We start from the raw sequence: 27,311 nt of genomic DNA, 5'->3' as shown, positions 1-27,311 counted from the left end.
CAGAACTTAATTCCATATTCCAGATGTGGCCTTACTAGAGAGTTAAACAGGGGCAATATTATGCTAGAATCTCGAGTTTTTATTTCCCTTTTAATGCATCCCAAAATTTTGTTAGCTTTAGCTGCAGCGGCTTGGTATTGAGTACGATTGTTTAACTTGTTGTTGATGAGTACTCCTAAGTCCTTCTCCAAGTTTGATGTTCCCAACTGTATCCCATTTATTTTGTATGGTGCTAGACCATTGGTACGACCAAAATGCATGACTTTACATTTGTCAACATTGAATTTCATCTGCCATGTATCTGCCCATATAGCCATCCTATCCAGATCCTGTTGCAATATGACACTATCTTCCTGAGAGTTGATGAGTCTGCACAATTTTGTATCATCTGCAAAAATAGCAACATTGCTCACTACTGCATCTACTAGGTCATTAATAAATAAATTGAAGAGCACTGAACCCAGTACAGACCCCTGTGGGACCCCACTGCTTACAGTCTCCCATTTTGAGTACGATCCATTGACCACAACTCTTTGTTTTCTGTCCATTAGCCAGTTCCCTATCCATGCACACAGACTCTTCCCCAGTCCTTGCATCCTCAACTTTTGCACCAGACTTCTGTGGGGAACAGTGTCGAAGGCCTTTGCAAAGTCCAAGTATATCACATCTACAGCATTCCCAATATCCATATTAGCATTCACTACCTCATAAAAGCTGAGCATGTTAGTGAAACAGGACCTGTCTTTAGTAAACCCATGTTGATGCTGAGAAATAAGATTATTTTCTAGTATGAAGTAATGTATAGTATCTCTTAGTAACCCCTCAAATAGTTTGCATACAACTGATGGTAAGCTTACAGATCTATAATTTCCTGGATCTGATTTTTTGCCCTTCTTAAATAATGGGAAAACGTGGGCTGAACGCCAATCCACTGGGACTATGCCAGTTGAAAGAGAGTCATAAAAGATAAGATAAAGGGGTTTATCTATAACTGAACTTAATTCCCTTAGGACCCGAGGATGCATGCCATCCGGGCCAGGTGCCTTGTCTATTTTTAATTTATTTAGTCTTGCTGTGAGGAAACGTGGAAAAGCCGCCGTTTCTCAAGGTGAGGCAGCTGTTTCCGCATCCAGCATGGCGTCACAACGCGGAAAAACCGCCGCATGCCGCATAGGCAGAGCGGCGGAATCCGCATTGGGAACGGCGGAATCCGCATTGGGAGCGGCGGAATCCGCATTGGAGGCGGCGAACTTGCCACATGGCAGTGTCCCTGACAAGGGGGTTGAGCATGGGAAGCCGCCGCTGGTGTAGTGAGCGGTGCGGCGGCTCCCACGCTCGGTTCGCCGGATACATTGCAAAACAGTACTGGTGTGGCTGGGACTGATAGTCCACCAAGATTCAGAGTGACACGCGCGCGCGCACAGAGGCAGAGCTTATATAACAGCCAGAAGTGAGTCAGCTGACCAGGCCGGTCAGCTGACAATTTTTACACCTCTCATTGGTCCAGCAATTAGGGAGGGGCCTGGAGAGTGTTCTGGTATATATACTGCTGGCTGTTCAGATGCTGGTTGTCTGGCGTTGCGATCACTACGTGGTAGCACGCAGACCTGAGTCAGATCCGAAAGTGTGCCGGGACCAGCTGGAGCTGTAATCCTACACTTAGCTAGATTCTGTTGATAGCTTAAAGTACTAGTTTGATTGTGATTATCTGTTATGACCCTTTGCCTGCCTTGACTATTCTTCTGAATTCTGATCCTGTACCTTGCTATTCTGCAGTAGACAGTGGGATGTGGGGGGATGGGTGGAAAAACAAGGGGTGGGGGAGAGCGCACTCAGGTTGTCATTCAATAAAAATGGCCAGCCGGCCGTGGAATATTCTCACCTGGATCTGTGGCTGACTGTCCCATACGGGGTGGCCAGCAGAAAGGCTTTGTCCCACTTGGACCGGGGACCAAGTCTTGGCAGAAGTCCTCCTCCACAAGGCGTGAAGACGATAGCCTCCTTCAAAGCTGTAGTAGCAGGCTGCTGTTCTGGTATATTTTCCACCTAGCCTGAGTGCTGTGATGCCACTATAGGCGGCTGCACTGTCAGGCAGTCGTGGGTGGATTAAGAAATTTGAGTTTAAGCGATTTGCCAGTGCAAGTGTATGCAAGTAGGAAATAGACGGCGGCTGCCGTGTGAATCAAAAGTAAAAACTTTTATTGTGGCTAAGCAACGCGTTTCAGAGGGCTCAACCCTCTTTCATCAGGCTAAAATATTGTTACAATTGAGATGGGTTTATATACTATGCACTCTTCATTGATTGGTGTGACATGGAGTGGGAGATTATCCAATCCCACGTCAGTATGCTGATATGCTGGTGGACCATGATGCATTGTAGTTAAAATGAAGTCGCTGTGAGTGGGTTATTCTCATCGCAAAAAGGGTTTAAAAGGAAAGGAAGGGATGCTCTCAAATAGAGATCCATGGGTAAATGGATGCTTGGAATACTTAATTAGATAATTGAGGAACATCCCACTTTATATGGATTATGTCATGTGTTAGTGCCACATCATTAGTGCCACAAAAATATCCCCTCATAGGTTAGTATTGCACCAGCGCCATCTGTTTATTCCTCATAGGTTAGTGACACACCAGCGCCATCTGTTGGTTCTAAACCCCCTGCTAACCCCCCCTTGAATTATATTTGCATAATTATTGTCTTTTCCCTTTTTCTGATGATTTCATGCATTTGTAAAGTCTTTACTTACCTTCTAACACCACCATTGTCTAAAACTAAGTATGTTCTACAGTTTGAAGGTTTTTGGAATTCCATTAATTGAATTATCTTTTTTATCACCATCAGTTTATACCAGACTTCCCACAATGCAGCCAGTCCTAACTTTAACTACAAGTCTTTGATGCCTTTTGGTACATGTTCGCCAATGAGCTGATGGATTAACATCTGTCTGAAGCAGATGTGGTGATAATACACTCACATAATACTCCAATATGACGGAATTCAACACCATAGCTTTATATATGTGACAATATTATGGCATGACCCATTTCTATGTATTATGACCCATAGATATATTATTATACAGTTTAATGATGTGGCACTAACACATGACATAATCCATATAAAGTGGGATGTTCCTCAATTATCTAATTAAGTATTCCAAGCATCCATTTACCCATGGATCTCTATTTGAGAGCATCCCTTCCTTTCCTTTTAAACCCTTTTTGCGATGAGAATAACCCACTCACAGCGACTTCATTTTAACTACAATGCATCATGGTCCACCAGCATATCAGCATACTGACGTGGGATTGGATAATCTCCCACTCCATGTCACACCAATCAAGAAGAGTGCATAGTATATAAACCCATCTCAATTGTAACAATATTTTAGCCTGATGAAAGAGGGTTGAGCCCTCTGAAACGCGTTGCTTAGCCACAATAAAAGTTTTTACTTTTGATTCACACGGCAGCCGCCGTCTATTTCCTACTTGCATACACTTGCACTGGCAAATCGCTTAAACTCAAATTTCTTAATCCACCCACGACTGCCTGACAGTGCAGCCGCCTATAGTGGCATCACAGCACTCAGGCTAGGTGGAAAATATACCAGAACAGCAGCCTGCTACTACAGCTTTGAAGGAGGCTATCGTCTTCACGCCTTGTGGAGGAGGACTTCTGCCAAGACTTGGTCCCCGGTCCAAGTGGGACAAAGCCTTTCTGCTGGCCACCCCATATGGGACAGTCAGCCACAGATCCAGGTGAGAATATTCCATGGCCGGCTGGCCATTTTTATTGAATGACAACCTGAGTGCGCTCTCCCCCACCCCTTGTTTTTCCACCCATCCCCCCACATCCCACTGTCTACTGCAGATTATATACCACCTAGAGTGGCACCCAAGAGAGCAGCACCCTTCGATGACAACTACACAGACTTGCACAGTATTGTCAAGATCGCTCCCTCTGTCCAACACAGGGGTTTAGGCTCTTTTCCTCTACCTTGCTATTCTGATACCCTGTTGCCGAACCCTGCCTGTACTTTAGACTCCGCCTCTGCCTTCTGAATCTGTACTTTATCTGTCCGTGTGTTTACGACCTGGCTTGCCCGGCCGCGAGAACTGACCTTACTGTTAGAGGCAGTTCCCAGATCCGTTAGTGACACTACCTCATTGGTGTCACTCACGCTCTGTCCTTCCTACGCTCAGCCTGACTCCTCCCTCGGGGAAGTCTAGGCCTTCGGAAGGAATCAGTACTTGCGCAGTACTCCTTGCTGCCCTGTACCGGCTCTTGAGGTGCAGCCCTCAAAACATTACAGTTGCACCAAACACTCGTTACTCAGGTGTCCAGAGGTTAGCTTATATATCTGATTATCGGTGATACTGCAGATCACCAATAATCGGGTATATTCTGCATTCTCGGTGATACTGCAGTTTACCGGTAATCAGATCCTCTGTGTTACACCGATCGTTACACTTGCCTTCACTTCTTCCTGCACTAAGTATTTAATATTACAGTTAGAAGATTGAGACTCTTCTGCCTCTGTAATTTGCAACAGTGCTGTTTCCTTTGTTGATTATAGTTACTAAAATATCGCTTTTAATGTTACTGTTATTTTAAGATTTCTAATGCTTGTAAGGCGATCTATTGTATTGTATATATTTATATATACTCTTCTCTATTTATAATATTAATGTATACGTGATTTTAAGGCTATTTTAAGGCTATTTATTCTATTACAAATATATAAATTATTTTATTCATGTTATTTGTAGAGAAGTATTTTAAGGATTAAATATATTATTGTTTATATGTGTTTAGGGTGTTTGTGCGGTGGGGATGGTTAGGTTTAGGCATTACCATGGGGGTCTAGGGGTTAGGGATAGGTACAGGGAGGGTTAGGTATAGTTACAGTATAATATATGCAATCAGGGGGTGGTTAGGCACCACCAGAGGGGTGGTTAGGGTTAGGCACCACCAGGGGGGTCTCAGGGTTAGGCACCACCAGGGGGGTCTTAGGGTTAGGCACCACCAGGGGGGTCTTAGGGTTAGGCACCACCAGGGGGGGTCTTAGGGTTAGGCACCACCAGGGGGGTCTTAGGGTTAGGCACCACCAGGGGGGGTCTTAGGGTTAGGCAAGACCAGGGGGTCTTAGGGATAGGCACCACAAGGGGGGGTTTTAGGGTTAGGCACCACCAGGGGGGTCTTAGGGTTAGGCACCACCAGGGGGGTCTTAGGGTTAGGCACCACCAGGGGGGGTCTTAGGGTTAGGCACCACCAGGGGGTCTTAGGGATAGGCACCACCAGGGGGGTCTTAGGGTTAGGCACCACCAGGGGGGGTCTTAGGGTTAGGCACCACCAGGGTGGTCTTAGGGTTAGGCACCACCAGGGGGGGTCTTAGGGTTAGGCACCACCAGGGGGGTCTTAGGGTTAGGCACCACCAGGGGGGTTTTAGGGTTAGGCACCACCAGGGGGGTCTTAGGGTTAGGCACCACCAGGGGGGGTCTTATTGTTAGGCACCACCAGGGGGGGTCTTAGGGTTAGGCACCACCAGGGGGGTCTTAGGGTTAGGCACCACCAGGGGGGATAGATACAGGGAGGGCTCTGTGTGAGAGTAAGGTTAGGTATAGTTACAGCACAATATATGTAATATATACAATTTATTAAATTATATATATTTAAACAAAGAGGGGTCTAGGGATTAGGGATAGGGAGATATCTGTGTGAGCCTACAGTTTGGTATAATTACAGTAAAATATCTGTAAAACCTACCATTGCATTGCTATGCTTAATATTAGTGTAAATATCGTTTTTGTTATATACGATATTTGACGTTTCTTTTCAGAATTCGTTTGTTGTTATAGACGGTATTTTCCCATTTCATTTCCGTTTATTTAACCTATTTAGCACTAAATTTTCATTTACAACCCCTTAAAAGAAAAATATGGTTTTGCATTCAAACTTAAAATTTCGGCTATACCCCGTGCCCTTTTTTCCAGGCGCCCTTTTTTGATACACGCCCACCACCTACCCAGACCAATCAAAATGGGAATCCAGCCCAACAGAAATATTCCACCTTGAGTTCTGCAAACACCTCCTCCAGGTCCATCGGAGTACCTCAAACAATGCCTGCCGAGCTGAGCTGGGGAGATTCCCATTACTGCTTGAGATACAGAAGAGAGTGTTATCCTTCTGGGCCCACCTACAGAGCAGCAGCCCCGACTCACCCCACTACAAAGCCATGCTGCATAATGAAGACCAAGAAAAGCTGTGTGCACTGAAAGTCGTGGTCAGCTCTATACTCCCTCCAACCCCCGACCCACAGGTCATAACAAAAGTCCAGATTAAACACACCACAGCTAAGAGCAAAGAAGACTATGTGGGAAAACGGAGGAGTGAAATAAAAGAGTCACAAAAGCTAGCCATATACCAGTCTCTACAAAGAGAATATAAAATGGCCCCATACCTGGAAAAGCTGCAAAACTCTCAAGAGAGGACAATCCTGAGTGTCTATAGATTGAGTGCTCACAACCTCGAAATAGTCTGGGAGACACAGACAGACGTACAAACCCAGGGAGGAGAGACTATGCCAACACTGTGAGCAGAAGACCCTTGAGGATGAAAGCCACTTCCTGCTGCACTGCCCCAAATATACTGCAACCAGGGACACTTACTTTAAGAAATTGTCGGAACCATTCCCAGACTTTCTCACACTAGAAGATGAGAGAAAAACATATATCCTACTGGGAGAAGAGGAATCCACAGTGACAACCGCTGCACACTATGTCACAGCATGCAACAGACTGGGAGGGGGAATCCACAGTGACAATCGCTGCACATTACATCACAGCATCCCACATACTGAGAGGAGGAATCCACAGTGACAATCACTGCACACTATGTCACAGCATGCCACAGACTGAGAAGAGCAATTCACAGTGACAATCACTGCACACTATGTCACAGCATGCCACAGACTGAGAGGAGGAATCCACAGTGACAATCACTGCACACTATGTCACAGCATGCCACAGACCGAGAGGAGCATAACCTACTCTACCCCCTCCCATGTCCCCTATTTCCCCTTGCTTTGGCAATACCTGTAATGAATCTTGATCATGCCAATAAAGCTATCTTTGATTTGATTTGTTTGACATGCAGTCATTATAACAGTGGGAAGAGACCAGACAGATTTTACCCTCCAGGCAAGCTGTGCATCATGCTGTGTATATTTACCAGCTTGCCAGTCCTCTAATTGCACTTTTATCAGCTAGCCAAGTGTTTCACATTGCCTTACAACAACAAATCTGAATACACCAGACACAAGACCAGCCCTAAATCACAGAATGAAAGGTCTGGGGGAAAGCTCCCCCCTGTAATAGATATTTTGCTCTCTTCTGCGCACACTGCTGTGTTTTCTGCCCAGGAAAACTGAGTGAGAACCAATGTAAATCAATGGTGGGCCAGTACACACTTCAAGGTGTTTTTCCTATCCAGAAAAAAACCTGACAGCAGTGAAGCAAAGTGTGTAGATGTACCTATAGCCCAGGCTAGCAAGCAGCTTCTGCTGTTTTTTCAAAACATTTTTATTAGTGGAGAATGCTGGACAGAGATCACACAATGATAACATTAGTCATTCCAGACCCCAGCCTGTGTCTGACAGCTAAACTAAGGAGGGGAGGGGGAGAGGATCCAGGAGGAAACATTGTCTGCATGTGTCTTATTATCTATGTGACAGAGAGCATTCATGAAGACTGTTTTTAATAGACCATAAAGAGTTACATCAACAGGGGCAATAAATCTTTATTAGGGCTGTCGGAGCCCCTGACCTTTCACTAGATCAAAGCAACTGCCTCTGTTGCCTGGTGGATAATCCGGCTCTGCTTGGAATGCCCACTTCTGGGAATATCTTCCGACTCATCTGTCCTTTGTACAACTTCACTCTTATGACAGGCTTGAATACACTCTCGCTCTCCTGCAAATCCACTGCTACTCCAAGGGGGTCCCCTCTCTTCGCAATGCTTCAACAGGCTCAGGCCTCACTCTTCTTCATCTGACTCTCTGTGGCTTGGGTGGTGGAAACCAGTAATCTGGCCAGTCTCTCTTGCTCTGTTTCACCCACAGCTCTCGTGTGCAGGTAAGTTGTTCATCTGGCACTTCTTCTGGTTCTGCCATACTATCATCACTGGTAGGAGGAGGTTGGGTAACTAGAAGGTCATTCACAGCTCCCAATAGTTCTTCGTTGCCGTTAGCCGTCTCATCTGGGTGTCTTTAGGGGTCTGTACTTCACATCCTGTAGTTTAACCCTTCACCACAGGATTCTTCAGTTTAAATATGGCTTCCCTCGGAACTGTACGGGGCCCCCACAATTTTGCGCTATGTGACCAGCTTCTCCACACTTCCTACAAGTAAACGGGGGCTCTTTCCCAACACCACGTCCAGCAGGAACATCTCTCCACTCCTCCACATGTCTCTCCACTCTCAACTTCCGGACTTCTTCTGTCAATACTGTAACTGCTTCAGTCAGAGCTTCAATAGCACTTCTAGATGGTTCTGCAACTTCTTCTTTCTCTTTTACTTTAGGTAATCTCAAGTTCCTCTGGAGCGACTGCGTTTGCCTAGTTTCTTCCTCCTGCTGATGCTTCACTGCAAAACTCTGCAACTTCTGAAAATTGATCTCTTTATCTCTTTCAATCTTCAACTTCAAATGCTGTCTCAAACCCTCACTCTTCAGTCCTAGCAAGAACTGGTTCATCAGCCAGGAATCTGCATCCGCATTAGAAATCCCTTCTTCTTATAGGCTCATCTTTTCTCTGGGTGCGGTCCATAAATCTCTTATGAATCACATGCAGGTCAGCTGCATCTCCACATATCTCCTCCAATACTCCCACGATCACTTCCAAAGAGGCTGGCTCGGGCAAATCGGTCGTCACCACGGTCTTTCTGGCATCTCCTTCCAAAGACAAAATAGCAATCTCTCTCTGAACATCAAAGGGTACTTTATAAGCTTTAAATGCACTCCGGATTGTCTCCACCCAATCTTGTTGTAACATGTTGGTACCATCAAACTTCGGCAAGTATGTCGCCAACAGGCCCACGGGTATCATGCTGAAAGCGGCTGAAACTGATTCGGATCTTTCCACTGCAACTTGTGAACTGATTACTGGAGTGGTATCTTGACCTTCTTGCTGTAGCTCTTACTCCATCCTGCCGACTACACCAAAAACTTAGCATGCCTAAACTTATCACACCTAAACTTATCACACCTAAACTTATCACGCCTAAACTGGCTTTTCACCAGTGTGGTGCAATGGTTATCACGCCTAAAGGGCCTGATTCACAAAGCGGTGCTAACAGTTAGCACACTGGTGAAAAGCCCTTTATCACGCCTAAACTCAAAGTTTAGGCATGATAGGTTTAGGTGTGATAAGTTTAGGTGTGATAAATTTAGGCATGATAAGTTTAAGCACCAACTGGGTTAGCACCGCAGTGCACAGCTGATCAAAAGTTTTGTGCTAGCAAAGTCTGGTGCACTTTGCATAGAGTTTAATGGCACTGCTTTGCGTGCGAGGCTTTGCGTGCGATCTAAACTTATCTAAACTTAGCATGCCTAAACTTATCATGCCTAAACTTATCACACCTAAACTTATCACACCGTGGGCTCAATTCACAAAGCGGTGCTAACCCAGTTAGCATGCCTAAAAGACTTTAGGCATGATAACCATTGCACCACTCTGGTGAAAAGCCAGTTTAGGTGTGATAAGTTTAGGCATGATAAGTTTAGGTGTGATAAGTTTAGGCATGCTAAGTTTAGATAAGTTTAGATCGCTTGCAAAGTCCCGCACGCAAAGCAGCGCCATTAAACTTTATACAAAGTGCACCAGTCTTTGCTAGCGTAAAACTTTTGATCAGCTGTGCACTGCGGTGCTAACGCAGTTGGCGCTTAAACTTAGCATGCCTAAACTTATCACACCTAAACTTATCATGCCTAAACTTATCACACCTAAACTTATCACTCCTAAACTTATCATGCCTAAACTGAGTTTAGGCATGATAAAGGGCTTTTCACCAGCGTGCTAACTGTTAGCACCGCTTTGTGAATCAGGCCCCTAAACTGACTTTTCACCAGCATGGTGCAATGGTTATCATGAATGGGGCCTGATTCACAAAGCGGTGCTAACAGTTAGCACCGTGGTGAAAAGCCCTTTATCACGCCTAAACTCTGTTTAGGCATGATAAGTTTAGGTGTGATAAGTTTAGGCATGATAAGTTTAGGTGTGATAAGTTTAGGCATGATAGGCTTGATTCACAAACGGTGTTAACCCAGTTATCACGCCTAAAAGACTTTAGGCGTGATGACCTTTTCACCACTGAGTTATCACCGCTTTTTCCTGCTCTTCGCGCGAAGTTACCGCGCGTACGCGCGTTCGCGCGTAAGAGCGCGCGCAAAGTCCCATAGGGTTTAATGGGAGCTTCGCGCGAAGCGTCGGGTGCTGCGCGCGCACTTGCTTCTTATCACGCCTAAAGTGAGTTTAGGCGTGATAAGGGGCTTTTCACTGGCGTGCAAACACTTTGCACCGCTTTGTGAATCAAGCCCAAAGTCTCTAAGGGCCTGATTCACAAAGCGGTGATAACTCAGTTATCACGCCTAAAAGACTTTAGGCATGATAACCTTTGCACCACACTGGTGAAAAGCCAGTTTAGGCGTGATAAGTTTAGGTGTGATAAGTTTAGGTGTGATAAGTTTAGGCATGCTAAGTTTAGATAAGTGTAGGTAGCGTGCAAAGTCCCGCACGCAAAGCAGCGCCATTAAACTCTATGCGAAGTGCACCAGACTTTGCTAGCGCAAAACTTTTGATCAGCTGTGCACTGCGGTGCTAACGCAGTTGGTGCTTAAACTTATCATGCCTAAACTTATCACACCTAAACTTATCATGCCTAAACTTATCACACTTAAACTTATCACGCCTAAACTTAGTTTAGGCGTGATAAAGGGTTTTTCACCAGCGTGCTAACTGTTAGCACCGCTTTGTGAATCAGGCCCGATAAGTTTAGATAAGTTTAGATCGCGCGCAAAGTCCCGCACGCAAAGCAGCGCCATTAAACTCTATGCGAAGTGCACCAGACTTTGCTAGCGCAAAACTTTTGATCAGCTGTGCACTGCGGTGCTAACCCAGTTGGTGCTTAAACTTATCACGCCTAAACTTATCACACCTGGGCCTCGATTCACAAAGCGGTGATAACCCAGTTATCACGCCTAAAAGACTTTAGGCGTGATGACCTTTTCACCACTGAGTTATCACCGATTTTTCCTGCTCTTCGCGCGAAGCGTCGGGTGTTGAGAGCGCGCGCAAAGTCCCATAGGGCTTAATGGGAGCTTCGCGCGAAGCGTCGGGTGTTGCGCGCATGCGCGTACGCGCGTACGCGCGGCAACTTCTTATCATGCCTAAAGTGACTTTAGGCGTGATAAGGGCCTTTTCACCACGGTGCTAACACTTTGCACCGCTTGGTGAATCGAGCCCGTAAACTACTTAGCACCCTAGTTTTTTTTTTTTTTAAATCAGTGTTTATTCAAGAAAGAAAAGGAACATATGACAGAATATGCAGTGTAGCAATGCGCCTCCTAACTTTTCCAACAGTAGCTTCAGCATCTATTATCACTGTGGAAGATGAGAGGTATTGTTAACAATAATATAATGATCGTCACATAATTTATAGAGCTCAGATTGAATTAAAATTTCCACATATTCTATCTTTTACAAGATCATAATTAGCAAGACCAGGTGTATCTAACCATGGAGCTTAGCACCCTAGTTAGCACGGTGCTAAGTAGTAGTTTGCATGTCCTAACTATGGTGCTAAGTAGTTTGCATGTGCTAACTACGGTGCTAAGTAGTTTGCATGTGCTAACTACGGTGCTAAGTAGTTTGTATGTGCTAACTACTTAGCACCCTAGTTAGCATGCCCAAAGTCTTTAGGCGTGCTAACCGGGTTAGCACCGTTTACTGAATCGAGCCCTCCACGCCTAAACTTATCATGCCTAAACTGGCTTTTCACCAGTGTGGTGCAATGGTTATCACGCCTAAAGTCTCTAACTGGGTTAGCTCCGCTTTGTGAATCGAGCCCAAAGTATTTGAGCTACAAAGGTCTTCTCTTACAACAATCCACTTTACAGCATATACAATACACAGTACCATTGTTGGGCGTGGGCTGGGGGTAAGGAGCTGGTCTACTGAGCAATTCAGTTTGTAAGAATTTATATGTTGGTTGCTATTGGCAACAGCACCACACACCTTTTGCTCCGGCACCAGCAACTCATCAGAGCTGCAACTCACAGCGACAGCATTATTATTATTTATTGTATTTATAAAGCGCCAACATATTACGCAGCGCTGAACATTAATTTAGGTTACAGACAATATTTAGGGGTGACATACAGCAATATGACAATACAGGAATACAAGAAAACCAGATCACACAGCACAGTATTAGTACAAGGTAATGCTTAGTCAGTCACTGGATGAAGCATGGAGATTAGGCAAATTAGGTTCACTCAAATGCATGGCATGGGTTCACAGTAATGGAGGTGCCAGATCAGGTAGGACACAAAAGGAGGAAGACCCTGCCCAAAGGCTTACAATCTAGAGGATTGTAATCTCTAGGTCTAGAGGACAGCATACAGGAGATAGAGTGGAGACAGCCACCTTCAACTTTCAAAGGGGTTTATTAAGCATCTTGTGTTACAGTTTGATTTCTTCAGAGTATAAACAGTCTTTCCTATGTCCTATGTACATCACATATATTTACAGCATACAGACAGGAAGCTAGTATTCTAACTAGGAAGCATAGAGAGAGCTGGAAAGCTGGAAAGTAGAGTACAGTAATCTTTTCCATCCGGTCTCCCTAGTTTATATGAACATCAAAGAGTTAAATTCTGACATCACCCGAGCCATACCCCCAAGCCTACGATTGGCGGGAATGGGCATGTGACCCACCTCATTAATTAATATTCCATTGCTTTATAACCTAGTTGCAAAGAATGCAATGTTTTGTAAATATCGCCTTTGTTTACCGTTCCCGTCGTCTAACTGTTGGGGGCAGTTAGACCTGATAACCTATTATGTGGCCTTCTAGAGGCACATGTTCCTGGTAAATGACTGCATCATTTCTCTCCGAGAAACTCTGCTTAAAGAGACCCTGTATCTCAAGTCTTTACTAGACTTCAGTACCTGAGGCTGAAATTCAAGTATACTTACATTCTAACACAGTTCAGTTCCTAAACAGTTCTCAGTCCCTTCTAACCAAGTCCAAGCTATATTGCTCAGCAAAACCTTGGGGGAAACTCATGACAGTTCTTGAGATGGTACTGAAACAATTCACAAGCGGACGCTTACACTCCCTTCTCATGTGCCGTTCTAGTTCCACAAACCTGGCGTCTAAGGCTTAAAGGCGCAATACACATAAAAATACATTAGCACTTTGTAACCCTCTTTTGGGGGGTTACATTGCTAATTACAGACTTGTCACTGAGTGTATTGCAGTAAGTGTGATATAATAAGTATTAGCTGAAGTTCAAACTAAAGAATATTCTGTATATTAGTGACCTTATACATTATATCCCTCCAGATCTTCCGTGTGCAGAATAAGACTCTTTGGAAGAATTACAAGATCAAGAAGCAAAGCATTGATGGCAATAACGGCACCACAAATAACGAGAAGCAACTCTTCCATGGGAGTGACTTTGAATCCATCCAACAAGTTAATCAGAATGGATTCAACCGGAGCTACGCTGGAAGAAATGGTGAGAGTAACACGGGCATCTTCTGTACCAATCAGCAGATACATCAGCTCCATACTTGCAGATTGTCATACCTGTATCCCTGGAATTATATTACTGCGGTGCAATGGCTTGTGGGGTGCACAGGCCAGAAGTCCTCTCACATGTGGCTTTCTGAGGGAGAAAAGACCAAAATACTCATCTTCTGGTAGCTAGCCTCGCTCCCACACAGTACTACTATGATCAAAGATCAAACAAAGAGCCGCATGGAGACCGGACATCCAAACACCACCCTGTTTGGATGTCCGGTCTCCATGCGGCTCTTTGTTTGATCTTGTGGTGGTCTGCCCTGGCTTTATATTTGACCAGATCAGTTCCTACCTTGTATTCCAACTGTGCAGATGTTCACTATATATTTAAAGGCCTGAAGAAGGGTTACTAACCCGAAACAAATCGCTATTTAGATTTTAAGCTTGGTGTTTGTGGTGCACCTGCAGGGATTTTTTGAATTTTTTGTATATTTTGTTTCTCCCAAATACATTAACTACATGTCACTGACTGTCCTCAGAGGAGCTCACACTCTAATCCTACCATAGTCATAGTGTAATGTCCTACCATATTATTATTGTATATTTATATAGCACTGACATCTTCTGCAGCACATTACAGAGTACATAGTCATGTCACCTACTGTCCTCAGAGGAGCTCACACTCTAATCCTACCATAGTCATAGTATAATGTCCTACCATATTATTATTATGTATTTATATAGCACTGACATCTCCTGTAGCACATTACAGAGTACATAGTCATGTCACTGACTGTCCTCAGAGGAGCTCACACTCTAACCCTACCATAGTCATAGTCTAATGTCCTACCTGTAACGCTTGGTGGTGTATTCTCCACAGTCAGCATGCAACGCATGAGCTGGCGTGGAGGAGGTACACACACTAGCACCAGGAAACAGGCTATCCCTAGTATAGTGGAGGGGAGGACTGACTCCAATAGGAGATTGTGGCGCACAGAGCCGGTGCAGATCTGACAGCCACAAACAATGCTTTCGTTATAACGTCTCAGCGCAAAGTAGCGCTGAGCGCATAAACCAGAACTGAGGAGATCAGGACAGGTAGACAGAATGAACGCTTGCTAGCTAGCGGCTACTTAGCGACAGCAAGCGTCCAAAACCAGACAGACTGGAATGAGGCAGCCAATGCGTTGCGGCGATGGCGTGCCTCACAAAGACAGGACAGGATGGTCAGGAAATAGCAGGATTGAGATAGAAGAACGTAACACAGATAAATATACAATAAGTATGTTTTCCTAGCGTATTACAATTACAGCTATCAATGAAACTATTTGTTACGTCTGACTAACATATGTATATATCGGCAATGAACCGATATATGACATAAGCAGGAACGCTGACTAGGAATGGAGTAACACAGGGAACAGGACTCAGAAGGATTCGCTATCTCTTCGCAGAGATGAACGCAATCCACAAATAGTAACAGAACAGGATTCAGAAGGATTCGTTATCTCTTCGCAGAGATGAACGCAATCCACAAACGGTAACAGGACAGGATTCAGAAGGATTCGTTATCTCTTCGCAGAGATGAACGCAATCCACAAACAGAACCAGGAGCAGGGTAACTACCTCAGCACGGGTGGTCACGGTACGCGCAACCTACCAAAACGTGCTGGAAAGCTGACTAACTGCACACAGGATATAAACAGTTCGTGTACGTATACATCAGCGACACTGATGTATCACGTAACACAAATACAAGGAAAATAATAAACGTGCTGGTATGCATATATATTGGCAATGAACCAATATATGATGCAAAGACCAGCAAAGTATCTTTATAACAAGAAACACGATCGGGGGCTAAAGCGACAGCAAGACAGGCTTAGGCTGAAGCTATGAAAACCCAAGGAAACCCTGCAGGAAGCAGATCTTTATACTGAGGTCATCCAATGGGAGCAGACATGCAGATTCCCACACAGGTGAATGATAATCAGTCACAAGCTGACAGCAGGGAAAAACAGACAAAGCTATACAGCTTGCATGGAAATAGATCAGAACTGCCTGAGCTGCAGCACTACTTCCAGCAATAGCTGCTGCAGCAGCGATCATTACACTACCATATTATTATTATTATGTATTTATATAGCACTGACATCCCCTGCAGCACATTACAGAGTGCATAGTCATGTCACTGACTGTCCTCAGAGGAGCTCACACTCTAATCCTACCATAGTCATAGCCTAATGTCCTACCATATTATTATTATGTATTTATATAGCACTGACATCTTCTGCAGCACATTACAGAGTACATAGTCATGTCACTGACTGTCCTCAGAGGAGCTCACAATCTAATCCTACCATAGTCATAGTCTAATGTCCTACCATATTATTATTATGTATTTATATAGCATTGAGATCTTCTGCAGCACATTACAGAGTACATAGTCATGTCACTGACTGTCCTCAGAGGAGCTCACACTCTAATCCTACCATAGTCATAGTCTAATGTCCTGCCATATTATTATTATGTATTTATATAGCACTGACATCTCCTGCAGCACATTACAGAGTACATAGTCATGTCACTGACTGTCCTCAGAGGAGCTCACACTCTAATCCTACCATAGCCATAGTCTAATGTCCTACCATATTATTATTATGTATTTATATAGCACTGACATCTTCTGCAGCACATTACAGAGTACATAGTCATGTCACTGACTGTCCTCAGAGGAGCTCACAATCTAATCCTACCATAGTCATAGTCTAATGTCCTACCATATTATTATTATGTATTTATATAGCATTGAGATCTTCTGCAGCACATTACAGAGTACATAGTCATGTCACTGACTGTCCTCAGAGGAGCTCACACTCTAATCCTACCATAGTCATAGTCTAATGTCCTGCCATATTATTATTATGTATTTATATAGCACTGACATCTCCTGCAGCACATTACAGAGTACATAGTCATGTCACTGACTGTCCTCAGAGGAGCTCACACTCTAATCCTACCATAGTCATAGTCTAATGTCCTACCATATTATTATGTATTTATATAGCACTGACATCTTCTGCAGCACATTACAGAGTACAGAGTCATGTCACTGACTGTCCTCAGAGGAGCTCACACTCTAATCCTACCATAGTCATAGTCTAATGTCCTGCCATATTATTATTATGTATTTATATAGCACTGACATCTCCTGCAGCACATTACAGAGTACATAGTCATGTCACTGACTGTCCTCAGAGGAGCTCACACTCTAATCCTACCATAGTCATTGTCTAATGTCCTACCATATTATTATTATGTATTTATATAGCACTGACATCTTCTGCAGCACATTACAGAGTACATAGTCATGTCACTGACTGTCCTCAGAGGAGCTTACACTCTAATCCTACCTTAATTATAGTCTAATGTCCTACCATATTATTATTATGTATTTATATAGCACTGACATCTCCTGCAGCACATTACAGAGTACATAGTCATGTCACTGACTGTCCTCAGAGGAGCTCACAATCTAATCCTACCATAGTCCTAGTCTAATGTCCTACCATATTATTATTATGTATTTATATAGCACTGACATCTCCTGCAGCACATTACAGAGTACATAGTCATGTCACTGACTGTCCTCAGAGGAGCTCACACTCTAATCCTATCATAGTCATAGTGTAATGTCCTACCATATTAATATTATGTATTTATATAGCACTGACATCTCCTGCAGCACTTTCCACAGTACATAGTCATGTCACTGACTGTCCTCAGGGGAGCTCACAATCTAATCCTACCATAGTAATAGTCTAATGTCCTACCATATTATTATTATGTATTTATATAGCACTGACATCTCCTGCAGCACATTACAGAGTACATAGTCATGTCACTGACTGTCCTCAGAGGAGCTCACACTCTAATCCTACCATAGACAATACTGGTCCATTCCCATCAGTCTCTGCACCAGAGCAGACGTGCGGTGGGGAGCTCCTGTTGAGATCCAGAGAGCAGCATAACCGGCTTATACCTAGCCCAGTTCTGTGCTTGTTTTTGGGCTTGGAGACACCTGAGGTCCCTGCTTAGGCCTTGGCCTGCAGGGGCCCTCTCTACACTAGCCAGCTGCTTCCAGCAATGGAGCAGCTGGCTCATGCCCCCCCTGACCTGTCTTACCTAGGGGCAGGGGGGAATATCCGAGAAGCAGCTTCCAGAGATGTGGTGGCGGATGTGGTGGCCTGGAATAAGGCAATGAGTTATCATTCACACCTGTATGATCAACTGGAGTTGCAACTAAAAGAACGGATACACCGCTTTGGAGTGAGATGGAGACCTGAATTCCTCCAAACCGACCCAGTTACTGCGGAGCTACAAAGAAAAATAGATGAGCAGAGGAAAGTGGTGTCAGAACTGGAGGAGAAAGGTGGACCCTTCCGTGAATCCTACTGTAATGCTGCTCGGTTCCGTCAGCAAGCAGCAAAGCCAGCTATGGGAAGAGCAACACCTACACCTGGAGCCGATGTGAGAGCTGAGACATCCCAAACCGTAAGTCCCGCGGAAAGGGTGGAGGGTAATCCCAGTGAGACCCCGTGTGGGCAGGTAGAGGAGATGGAGGTGACCCTGGAAGGTGTGGAGGGTACTGGTGAGCCAGCTGTGCTCAGAGCCCCCCAGCAGAGTGTGGCTGTGGCCGGAGAGGGGGGCTGTGCTGATGTGCAAACCCAGAGCAGCCCTGTGTGTACAGAGAAAGCTATGGAGAAGGAAATGTTGCAGTCTAACGTGCCTACACCTAATGCGGCTGCCGGTGGAGTTGATGGTGTGACGAGCAATGTGCCTAATGTGGCCCCTGCATCCCCTGTGAGTCAGGAGCCTGCTGACACTGATCCTATGGAGGAGGATATGCAGCCTGAGGATACTAAGAATGCTGGTGTGGTGGAGAGCGATGTGCCTGTGTCTGCTGATGTCCCCCCTGCACCCCCTGTGAGTCAGGAACCTGCTGGAGCCGATGTGGTGGGAGAGGGCATGCAGCCTGAATTGCCTGTCCCTAGCAGTGCTGGTGTGCTGGGGAGTGATGTGTCTGCTGATGTGGCCCCTGCACCCCCTGTGAGCCAGGAGCCTGCTGGAGCCGATGTGGTGGGAGAGGGCATGCAGCCTGAATTGCCTGTCCCTAGTAGTGCTGGTGTGCTGGGGAGTGATGTGCCTGTGTCTGCTGAACCTGCTGATGCTGGCCTGCTGGAGGGAAAGACAGAGACAAACTTACGTACATCGCTGCCAAGAGCAGCAAAAAGGAGGAAAAGTAAACTTAAACTCACTATGAGGAAGAAGCATGCTGCTTGCAGCCAGCCCTGCACTGCACAGCTGTCTACTGCAGAGGGTGCAGGGCCGGGATTGGCGGGAAAGCAAAGAGGAAGTGATGTCAGCACTACTGGAGCTCTGTACTCTGAGGCATCCCCGGCATCCCTGCGTGTGGGAGCCAGCAGAGCTGATAGGAAAGTGCTGAGTCAGACTGGTGAGAAGCTGCAGGCTGGTGATGGAGCTTCTGTGAGTAAAGCTGTCACCAGCCATGATGAGGATGTTTCATTACTCCCTTCTGAGGTGTCTGCACCTCCAGGGGGGAACTCTGCCACATCCATTGAAGATAATGGTGGCTGTGAGCAAATTTTGTCTGTTAATGCTAATTTGTCTACTGGTGTGGATTGTAATGTTGTTGTGCAGAAACATGTGCCAGAGGTTATTGTGTCCTCACTCCCAGCTGCACAAACTAGTGAGACATCTGCTGAAGAAAAGCAGCTAGCTGCCAATATTGAGGATGAAACCAGGTCTATTGATGTGTCTTCAATTCCGGGTCCTGTCGGGGCTCCTGTCGTGCCTGCTGGGGATCTGGGGTCAGGGCCAGCTGAGTCCACTGTCCACATTAAAGTAAAAACTGTGGACACCATTTTTGGTGACATTAAAACTGTGGTGGTGGATGGGTTGGCACTGGCCCCGGGTCTTGCATGCACGGCAGGCAATGGAGATTCTGTTTCAGTATCTGCTGGTCTTGAAAAGGAGGTTTTAGGGGTGGCAGATGTCCCTTCTGGGGGTTCTAACTCATCTGCCAAAAAGGTATTGCCCCGACAGGCTGAAGATAACAGGGAAATAGAACGCTTTGATAAAGAACTTTTGGGGCCGAGGGTGATAGGTGATTTTGTGGCAGGAAATAAGCGGTATGTCATAGAACCTGATGTATTGTATATATTAGGGGGAAAAAATTGTAAAGTACTTGATTTTTTTCAAATAGAGGAAGAGTCTAATTTAAGTAAGATTGAGTCCATAGGCTTAGGTGATTCCAGCCTAGGTATTCAATCAGATTTCAGAGCAGGTGGTATGCGTTTCCTGATTAGAAACGAAGTACTTTTTTGTTATGATGATAAAGGCAGTGAAATCCTCATGGAGGTCATTGCTGGAGTGGGCGAGTGTCATCCTTCTGTAAAAAAAACACCAATTTCTTCTAGTTCTGGTTTAGCCTCTGTCACCAGGAGTGGGGAAACTGTAGCACCTACTGTGCTACCCAAGCCGCAGGCTAAACCCTTTTCGTATGCCCAAAAGGCAGCAAGCGGTCGGTCAGGTGGTAGTGTTGCTGGAGGTAAGAGAGTGCCCGCTCCCTTGGTACAGGGGGAGGATGCACCTGTGTCGGGGGGGAGGAGGAACGTGGTCCGTTTGAAATGGATTGGTGAATCCCGGATCCCGGGAAAGCAGGACTTCGTTCGCCTTCTCCTTGGCACAGGTGTAAAGGCCCAGGACATTTATGCGATCATTGCTCCTGGTGACCCCCCTGAGTACTACGACGTTAGCTTTCTGACTTCAGGGGGGCAAGAGTTTTTTATGGAAGAGAAGGATAGAAGGAGAGCAGAGTGGAAAAACTTTGTTGCATCGTATGTGTCTCGGCAACCCCTGGAGAGGAAGGCTACCGTCGTAGTATACAATGAATCCATCCCAGTACAAGACGTTATCCTCTGGCTCTCTCACTATGTAGATGTGGTGTCCCGTCCCCAGAGGATCCTGGATGACCTGGGTATCTGGTGGGGCGGATATGAAATCTCAATAAAAATGAGATACGAAAATGGAGTGTATTCTCATGTTCCCAGATCCGCCCTTATCGGAAGAGATAAAATTTCAGTTTTCTACCCAGGTCAGCCCAGGGTCTGCAACCGTTGTGGGGGGAGGGGACACTACAGCTATGGCTGTAAGCAGCCCCGGTGTGGTCTTTGCCAGGAGTTTGGGCATGACGCAAAGGATTGTAAAAATATCAAGTGTAATCTGTGCCATAGTTTTGGCCATCCCTATAGTGTGTGCCCAAACTCCTGGGAAAACTTGCCTGCCACTGTGAAGGAGGCCTTGCTGGCAAAGATGGAAGAGGAGGGAGTACAGTCGTATGCCCTTAACCTTCCTATTGTGCAAACCTCTCAGTCTGTTTCCCCTGCCACCCCTCCTGATGTGTCGAATCCTGTGTCTGAACCTAGTGTCAACCCAACTACTGTGCTCCCCTCTGAAACAGCGCCCGCTGAGGAGGCCTCTGAGGAACTGTGGCATGTAGTGAAGAGGGCCAGGGGAAGAGGTCGTACTGGGAATGTGACTGGGGGAGCGGGTACTCCCTCCCAAAAATCGCCTGAGTCTGGAGGTCCTAAAAGGAAAGCCGCTAATACCCCTTATCCTGGGTCGCGCAAGGGCCCAAGGGAAAAAGGGACCAAGGAAGCTATAGTTACCAGAGATGGTAAGGGACCGCTGGCCCAGTCAAATTCAAAACCTGGGCCAAGTCCCAAACCTTCTTCTCCCTCTCCAACTGTTTCCCCTACTACTCCTCCCTCACCTTCCCCTCCTGTTATCCCTCCTCCTTCTGCCCTCCCTCCTGTCCCTCCTGATGAACCTCCCGTCCCTGTCCCTTTGTCTAATCCCCCCTCCCCAATGTTACTTTCTGAGACATCTGTGGTCCCTCCCTCAATAGAGAGAGAGCCGATGATGTCGGTTGAGTGGGATGATCTACCTCCAGATGAACTGATTTATCTGGAAAATAGGCTTCGTTATGTGAAGAAACATAAACCTAAAACCCTTAAGGAGAGGCGATTACAGAAGCAGTATGAGACCACTGTTAAAAGACAGGACATCCATTTGTCCAACAGGTTTAGTACTCTGCAAAACGAGCAGGAAGATCCATCCTCTGAGGAGGTCATGGACACAGCAGACTCTGGGCAGAAGAATGCATCCTAATGTTGTCTCTGTCTTGTGTTCTTTTATTTCTTTTTGTCCTTTGTGAAGTAAGTTGGAGGGATTCTATTTTTTACACTCAAATGGCTGTTCTCCCACCACTAAAGCTGGCGACCATTAATGTTGCCAGCATAAAATCAGTAAGAGCTCGTGAGTTAGCCTTATTTTTTCTCAGCCGTTTTGATGCTGACATTTTGTTTTTGCAAGAGACTAGGCTCACCTCTTTGGCTGATATCCACCTGGCCAAGAGGGACTGGAGATCTGGTCCGAGTTATTGGTCTCTTGCGGCTGAGCCTTACAGTGGTGTGGCAGTACTTTTTAGAACTGGTTCAGTAACTTGCCGGCGAGTGTTTGAGATAGAAATGGGGAGATGTCTGGTCCTAGACGTCGTTGTGAAGGGGCAGGACCTCAGGCTAATTAACATCTATGGCCCCCAGTCCAAATGGGAGAGGAAATGCCTTTTTACAGCGATCAGGCCTTTCCTTTTTACAACCCGGCATGTAGTATTTGGTGGTGATTTTAACACCATTGTCAGGTCAATGGACAGGAGAGGTGCCAATACTCGGCTGGGTTGCGATAGTATTTCATTAAATAGAATAGTTAGTGAGGCTGGTTTGGTGGATGTTCACGTTCGACATTCATCAAACCTCACTGGGTTCACTTTTTCTAGAGGTACTAGTCAGAGTAGAATAGACAGGTTTTTTGTTACAGAGAGTCTTGCTACCTCGTCCCCTAGGGTACAGGCGGTAGAATTCTCTGATCACTGTATTCTGTCGGTGGACTTGAATGTTTCGGATGCTCCTCCCAGGGGTAGGGGTATCTGGAGACTTAATTCGACTCTATTGCTGGAGGAGAGTATAAGACAATCTGTTGAGGAATTTTTTCAGGCGCAGGTTACCATCCTGGACTGCTTTGGCAACAGGTCAGAGTGGTGGGAGGTAGTCAAAAAGCGGGTTGTTGGACTCTTCAAGGGCCTAGCCAAGAAAAAACACGTTGGTAAATATGTTGCTTACCAACGACTGAGAAGAAGACTTGAAGTCCTTGTTTCGGAAGGCGGAGATCAGGGGGAGATCTCTGAGGTCAAGACTCAACTCAAGCAGCAGCAGTATGACCGGCTGTCCTCTCTGTGTCTGGAAAGGGATTATGGCAAATACCACTCGCCTGATCCCTACCAGAACTGCAGACAAGGTGCAGCGCTTAAAACGGTCATTGGTCTCAGAGATGGTTCAGGATTTGTAGCAAAGTCCAGGCTAGGAATCCTGTCCATTGCTAGAGGTTTTTATGCTGATTTGCTTGGGAGAAAGTCACTTGATCAAGCAAGGATAAAAGATTTTCTGGTCTCTACACCAGGTCTCGATGATGTTGATGTTTCTGGCATAAATTTGACAGAGGTAATCACTACCGAGGAAGTACTAAGAGCTATTGATAGCCTTACACCTAAAAAGACCCCTGGTCCAGATGGCTTGACGGCTGAATTTTACAAGACTTTCAAGTCATTTCTGGCACCTCAATTGGCAGATGTTTTTAATCATTGCCTTGCTGAGGGTGTGTTACCATCGTCCATGAGGCAATCGGCTGTGATCCTTCTGTCAAAAGGTAAAGATCCCGAGATGATTGAGAATTGGCGTCCCATCAGCCTTCTCAACGTCGACAGGAAGATTTTGGCAAAAATTTTGTTCTGGCGTCTGACTCAGGCAACATGTATGCTTTCTCGCCATCAGCACTGCTCAGTTCCGGGTAAAGGCACTTTCTCAGCGTTGTTAGCTGTCCGGGAAGTCTTAGAGCGGTGCAGGGCTGAGGGTTGGGGAAAGTACTTGCTGGCATTGGACCAGTCCAAGGCTTTTGATCGGGTCAACCATGAGTACCTGTGGCAGTTACTTTGCGTTTATGGTCTACAGGGTGGTTTTGTTGATTGGCTCCGTACATTGTACAAAGGGGCAGAGAGTTTCATGCTTGTCAATGGTTGGGTTGGCAAACCTTTTGAAGTAAGTTCTGGTGTCCGTCAGGGTTGCCCTTTGAGCTCCCTCCTGTACGTGTTTGCGATCGACCCCTTCGTGAGGAGGCTAGAGAACAGCATGCTCAGTGGAGTTCCTGCGGGCATCCCTGGTGTCTCATCCTTCAAGGTAGTGGCCTATGCCGATGATGTAACTGTGATAGTCTCTGGGACAGAGGAGGCAAAGGTGGTTGTCTCGGAGATTGCCAGGTACTCAGAAGCATCAGGATCACAGGTCAATCAGGACAAGTGTGAAATTTTCTGGATGGGAAAAGATGGAGAGAGCTTTGTACTTCCTGGCTCCTTTCCTGTACCCCAACCGAAAATTAAGATCCTTGGCATCGAATTCAGTCCTGGTGATTACCGCCATCAAAATTGGGTTTGTAGACTAAATGATGTCGGCGCTAAGGTGGCTCGCTGGAAAGGTTGGCATTTGACCTTCAGAGAAAGGGTTGATCTGATCAAGAGCCATCTGGTACCAATACTGTTATATGTTAGCTATGTTGCAATTTTGCCTCAATCCCTGTATTCGAGGATATGCGACCTGTTTTTCCAGATGCTCTGGAAAAACAGGTTAAACATTGTGCGCAGAAACATTACCTACAAAGTCAGGCAGGAGGGTGGCTTAGGTATGGTCAACCCGATTGTTTTCTTTTCTCTGCTTTTTATCAAACATAATCTTGGTAACATGCTTGCAGAGAACCCGCCTGACTGGGTAGGCATTTTTCGTGACTGGTTTGGGACTTCTCTCACGAGTTGGGAAAGTAGTGGTCCAGTGAAGAGTTTGGCATCACGTCGTGGCTATCTTCCGGCCTATGTTGCCCCGTGTCTGAGAAAGCTAAAACAGTGGGGATTGACTGTGGAGGATATCAAATCGGTCGGGAGGCGTGCTCTCACGGTCCGGGTGGTAGACTCACACTTTCATGACTCACTGTACTTGAGAGATTGCCCAAGCACGCATCTGGAGGAGGGTTTGCGGCTCATTAATTCGCCGCGGATTCCCAACAAATTGTGGGACATCGCTTGGCTCTCCTTTCAAGGCAAGCTTTACGTTAAGGGTAACGTGAAATGTCTAAAGGTGGAAGCACGTGGATGTCCTCGTGAGGAGTGTGGTGGTGCTGAGGAGTCCATGGATCACTTTTTGCTTCACTGCCCCTTTAATGTGGAAGTATGTAAACAGGTGGGTGGGAGCCTAGGTATTCCTTTCCTGGCGCATCTGAGTTATGCTGAGTGGGCATACGGAGAATTCAAACGTCGCCAGGGTTTTGATTTGTGCACTTTGTATTTAGTTAGTTTAGCTGTCAGACATCACACATGGTTAGCACGGTGTCAGCTTTGCATTAGGCAGAAATTCCTCCCTGTTCAGGTGGTGGTGAACAGTATTCTGGGTGAGGTTTCTAGGATTCGGTGCTTGGAGAGGCGTAGGATGGGCAGAGGTGCCTGGGTTCTTGCCTGGCAGAACATCAGGCCTCCTTAGCCTATTGACGTCTCTTCTGGGTGAGCTTTCTATTTCTCATCACAGACTACTTAGATTTTGAATCTTTTTCTACATTTTTTGTAAATGACTGGCCGCAGACATACTGGAGGTGTTTTCCTTCCAGCTTATTCTTATTGTATTGGAGATGAGGTTTTTTTTTTGTTTTTTTTTTGTCTTGTGCAGGTTTTTGATTATTTATCGTCGTATGTGTACACTTGCCCTTTTCCTGAATATGTGGTAGTTTGATTGTTAGTGTTGGTGCATTTATTTTGTATGATTGTTGTTAGGTGATGTCAGGTATTGTGTGGTGTTGGTTATTGTTTTTTGTGGCATACGTTCAGGTGTTGGGTCTGTGTTATTTAGTCATGTCTCGTTGTTTGAATCGGTGGTATGTTTGAGCATTCTTCTGCTCAGGTCTTCATAACAGATTAATATTGTATTATAATGTTATGTTGATTTTGTTGTTTTTGGACATAGAAGTCCTGCTTTTGTTTGTGCATATATATGCAGAATTGATTGTTTTTTCTTGTTTCTTTGATCTTGTTTTTTGTTACAGTTGGTATGATTAATTGATCAAATTATTTTATTTATTTATTTGTATTATAATTGTAAATAATATTTTCTAATAAAAAATCTACACTCTAATCCTACCTTAATTATAGTCTAATGTCCTACCATATTATTATTATGTATTTATATAGCACTGACATCTCCTGCAGCACATTACAGAGTACATAGTCATGTCACTGACTGTCCTCAGAGGAGCTCACAATCTAATCCTACCATAGTCCTAGTCTAATGTCCTACCATATTATTATTATGTATTTATATAGCACTGACATCTCCTGCAGCACATTACAGAGTACATAGTCATGTCACTGACTGTCCTCAGAGGAGCTCACACTCTAATCCTATTATAGTCATAGTGTAATGTCCTACCATATTAATATTATGTATTTATATAGCACTGACATCTCCTGCAGCACTTTCCACAGTACATAGTCATGTCACTGACTGTCCTCAGGGGAGCTCACAATCTAATCCTACCATAGTAATAGTCTAATGTCCTACCATATTATTATTATGTATTTATATAGCACTGACATCTCCTGCAGCACATTACAGAGTACATAGTCATGTCACTGACTGTCCTCAGAGGAGCTCACAATCTAATCCTACCATAGTCATAGTCTAATGTCCTACCATATTATTATTATGTATTTATATAGCAGTGACATCTTCTGCAGCACTGTACAGAGTACATAGTCATGTCCCTGACTGTCCTCAGAGGAGCTCACACTCTAATCCTACCATAGTCATAGTCTAATGTCCTGCCATATTATTATTATGTATTTATATAGCACTGACATCTCCTGCAGCACTTTACAGAGTACATAGTCATGTCACTGACTGTCCTCAGAGGAGCTCACAATCTAATCCTACCATAGTCATAGTCTAATGTCCTACCATATTATTATTATGTATTTATATAGCACTGACATCTCCTGCAGCGCATTACAGAGTACATAGTCATGTCACTGACTGTCCTCAGAGGAGCTCACACTCTAATCCTACCATAGTCATAGCCTAATGTCCTACCATATTATTATGATGTATTTATATAGCACTGACATCTCCTGCAGCACATTACAGAGTACATAGTCATGTCACTGACTGTCCTCAGAGGAGCTCACACTCTAATCCTACCATAGTCATAGTGTAATGTCCTACCATATTATTATTATGTATTTATATAGCAGTGACATCTCCTGCAGCACATTACAGAG

At 45.2% G+C, this 27,311-nt stretch overlaps 1 protein-coding gene across 1 annotated transcript in view; it reads left to right on the top strand.

Annotated features, from left to right (window-relative positions):
* Positions 1 to 27,311, top strand: part of LOC137525254 (protein mono-ADP-ribosyltransferase PARP14-like) — a 314,114-nt gene that overhangs the window by 163,529 nt on the left and 123,274 nt on the right. The window contains exon 4 of the mRNA XM_068246278.1: positions 13,625 to 13,799. Within this exon, the coding sequence (XP_068102379.1) occupies positions 13,625 to 13,799 (175 nt within the window). The remainder of the gene's footprint in view (positions 1 to 13,624; positions 13,800 to 27,311) is intronic.

The sequence above is a fragment of the Hyperolius riggenbachi genome, chromosome 7 (assembly GCF_040937935.1).
Source record: "Hyperolius riggenbachi isolate aHypRig1 chromosome 7, aHypRig1.pri, whole genome shotgun sequence".
Lineage (NCBI taxonomy): Eukaryota > Metazoa > Chordata > Amphibia > Anura > Hyperoliidae > Hyperolius > Hyperolius riggenbachi.
The sequence above is the reverse complement of the archived record's forward strand: the minus strand, read 5'-3'. Positions and strand labels throughout refer to the sequence as shown.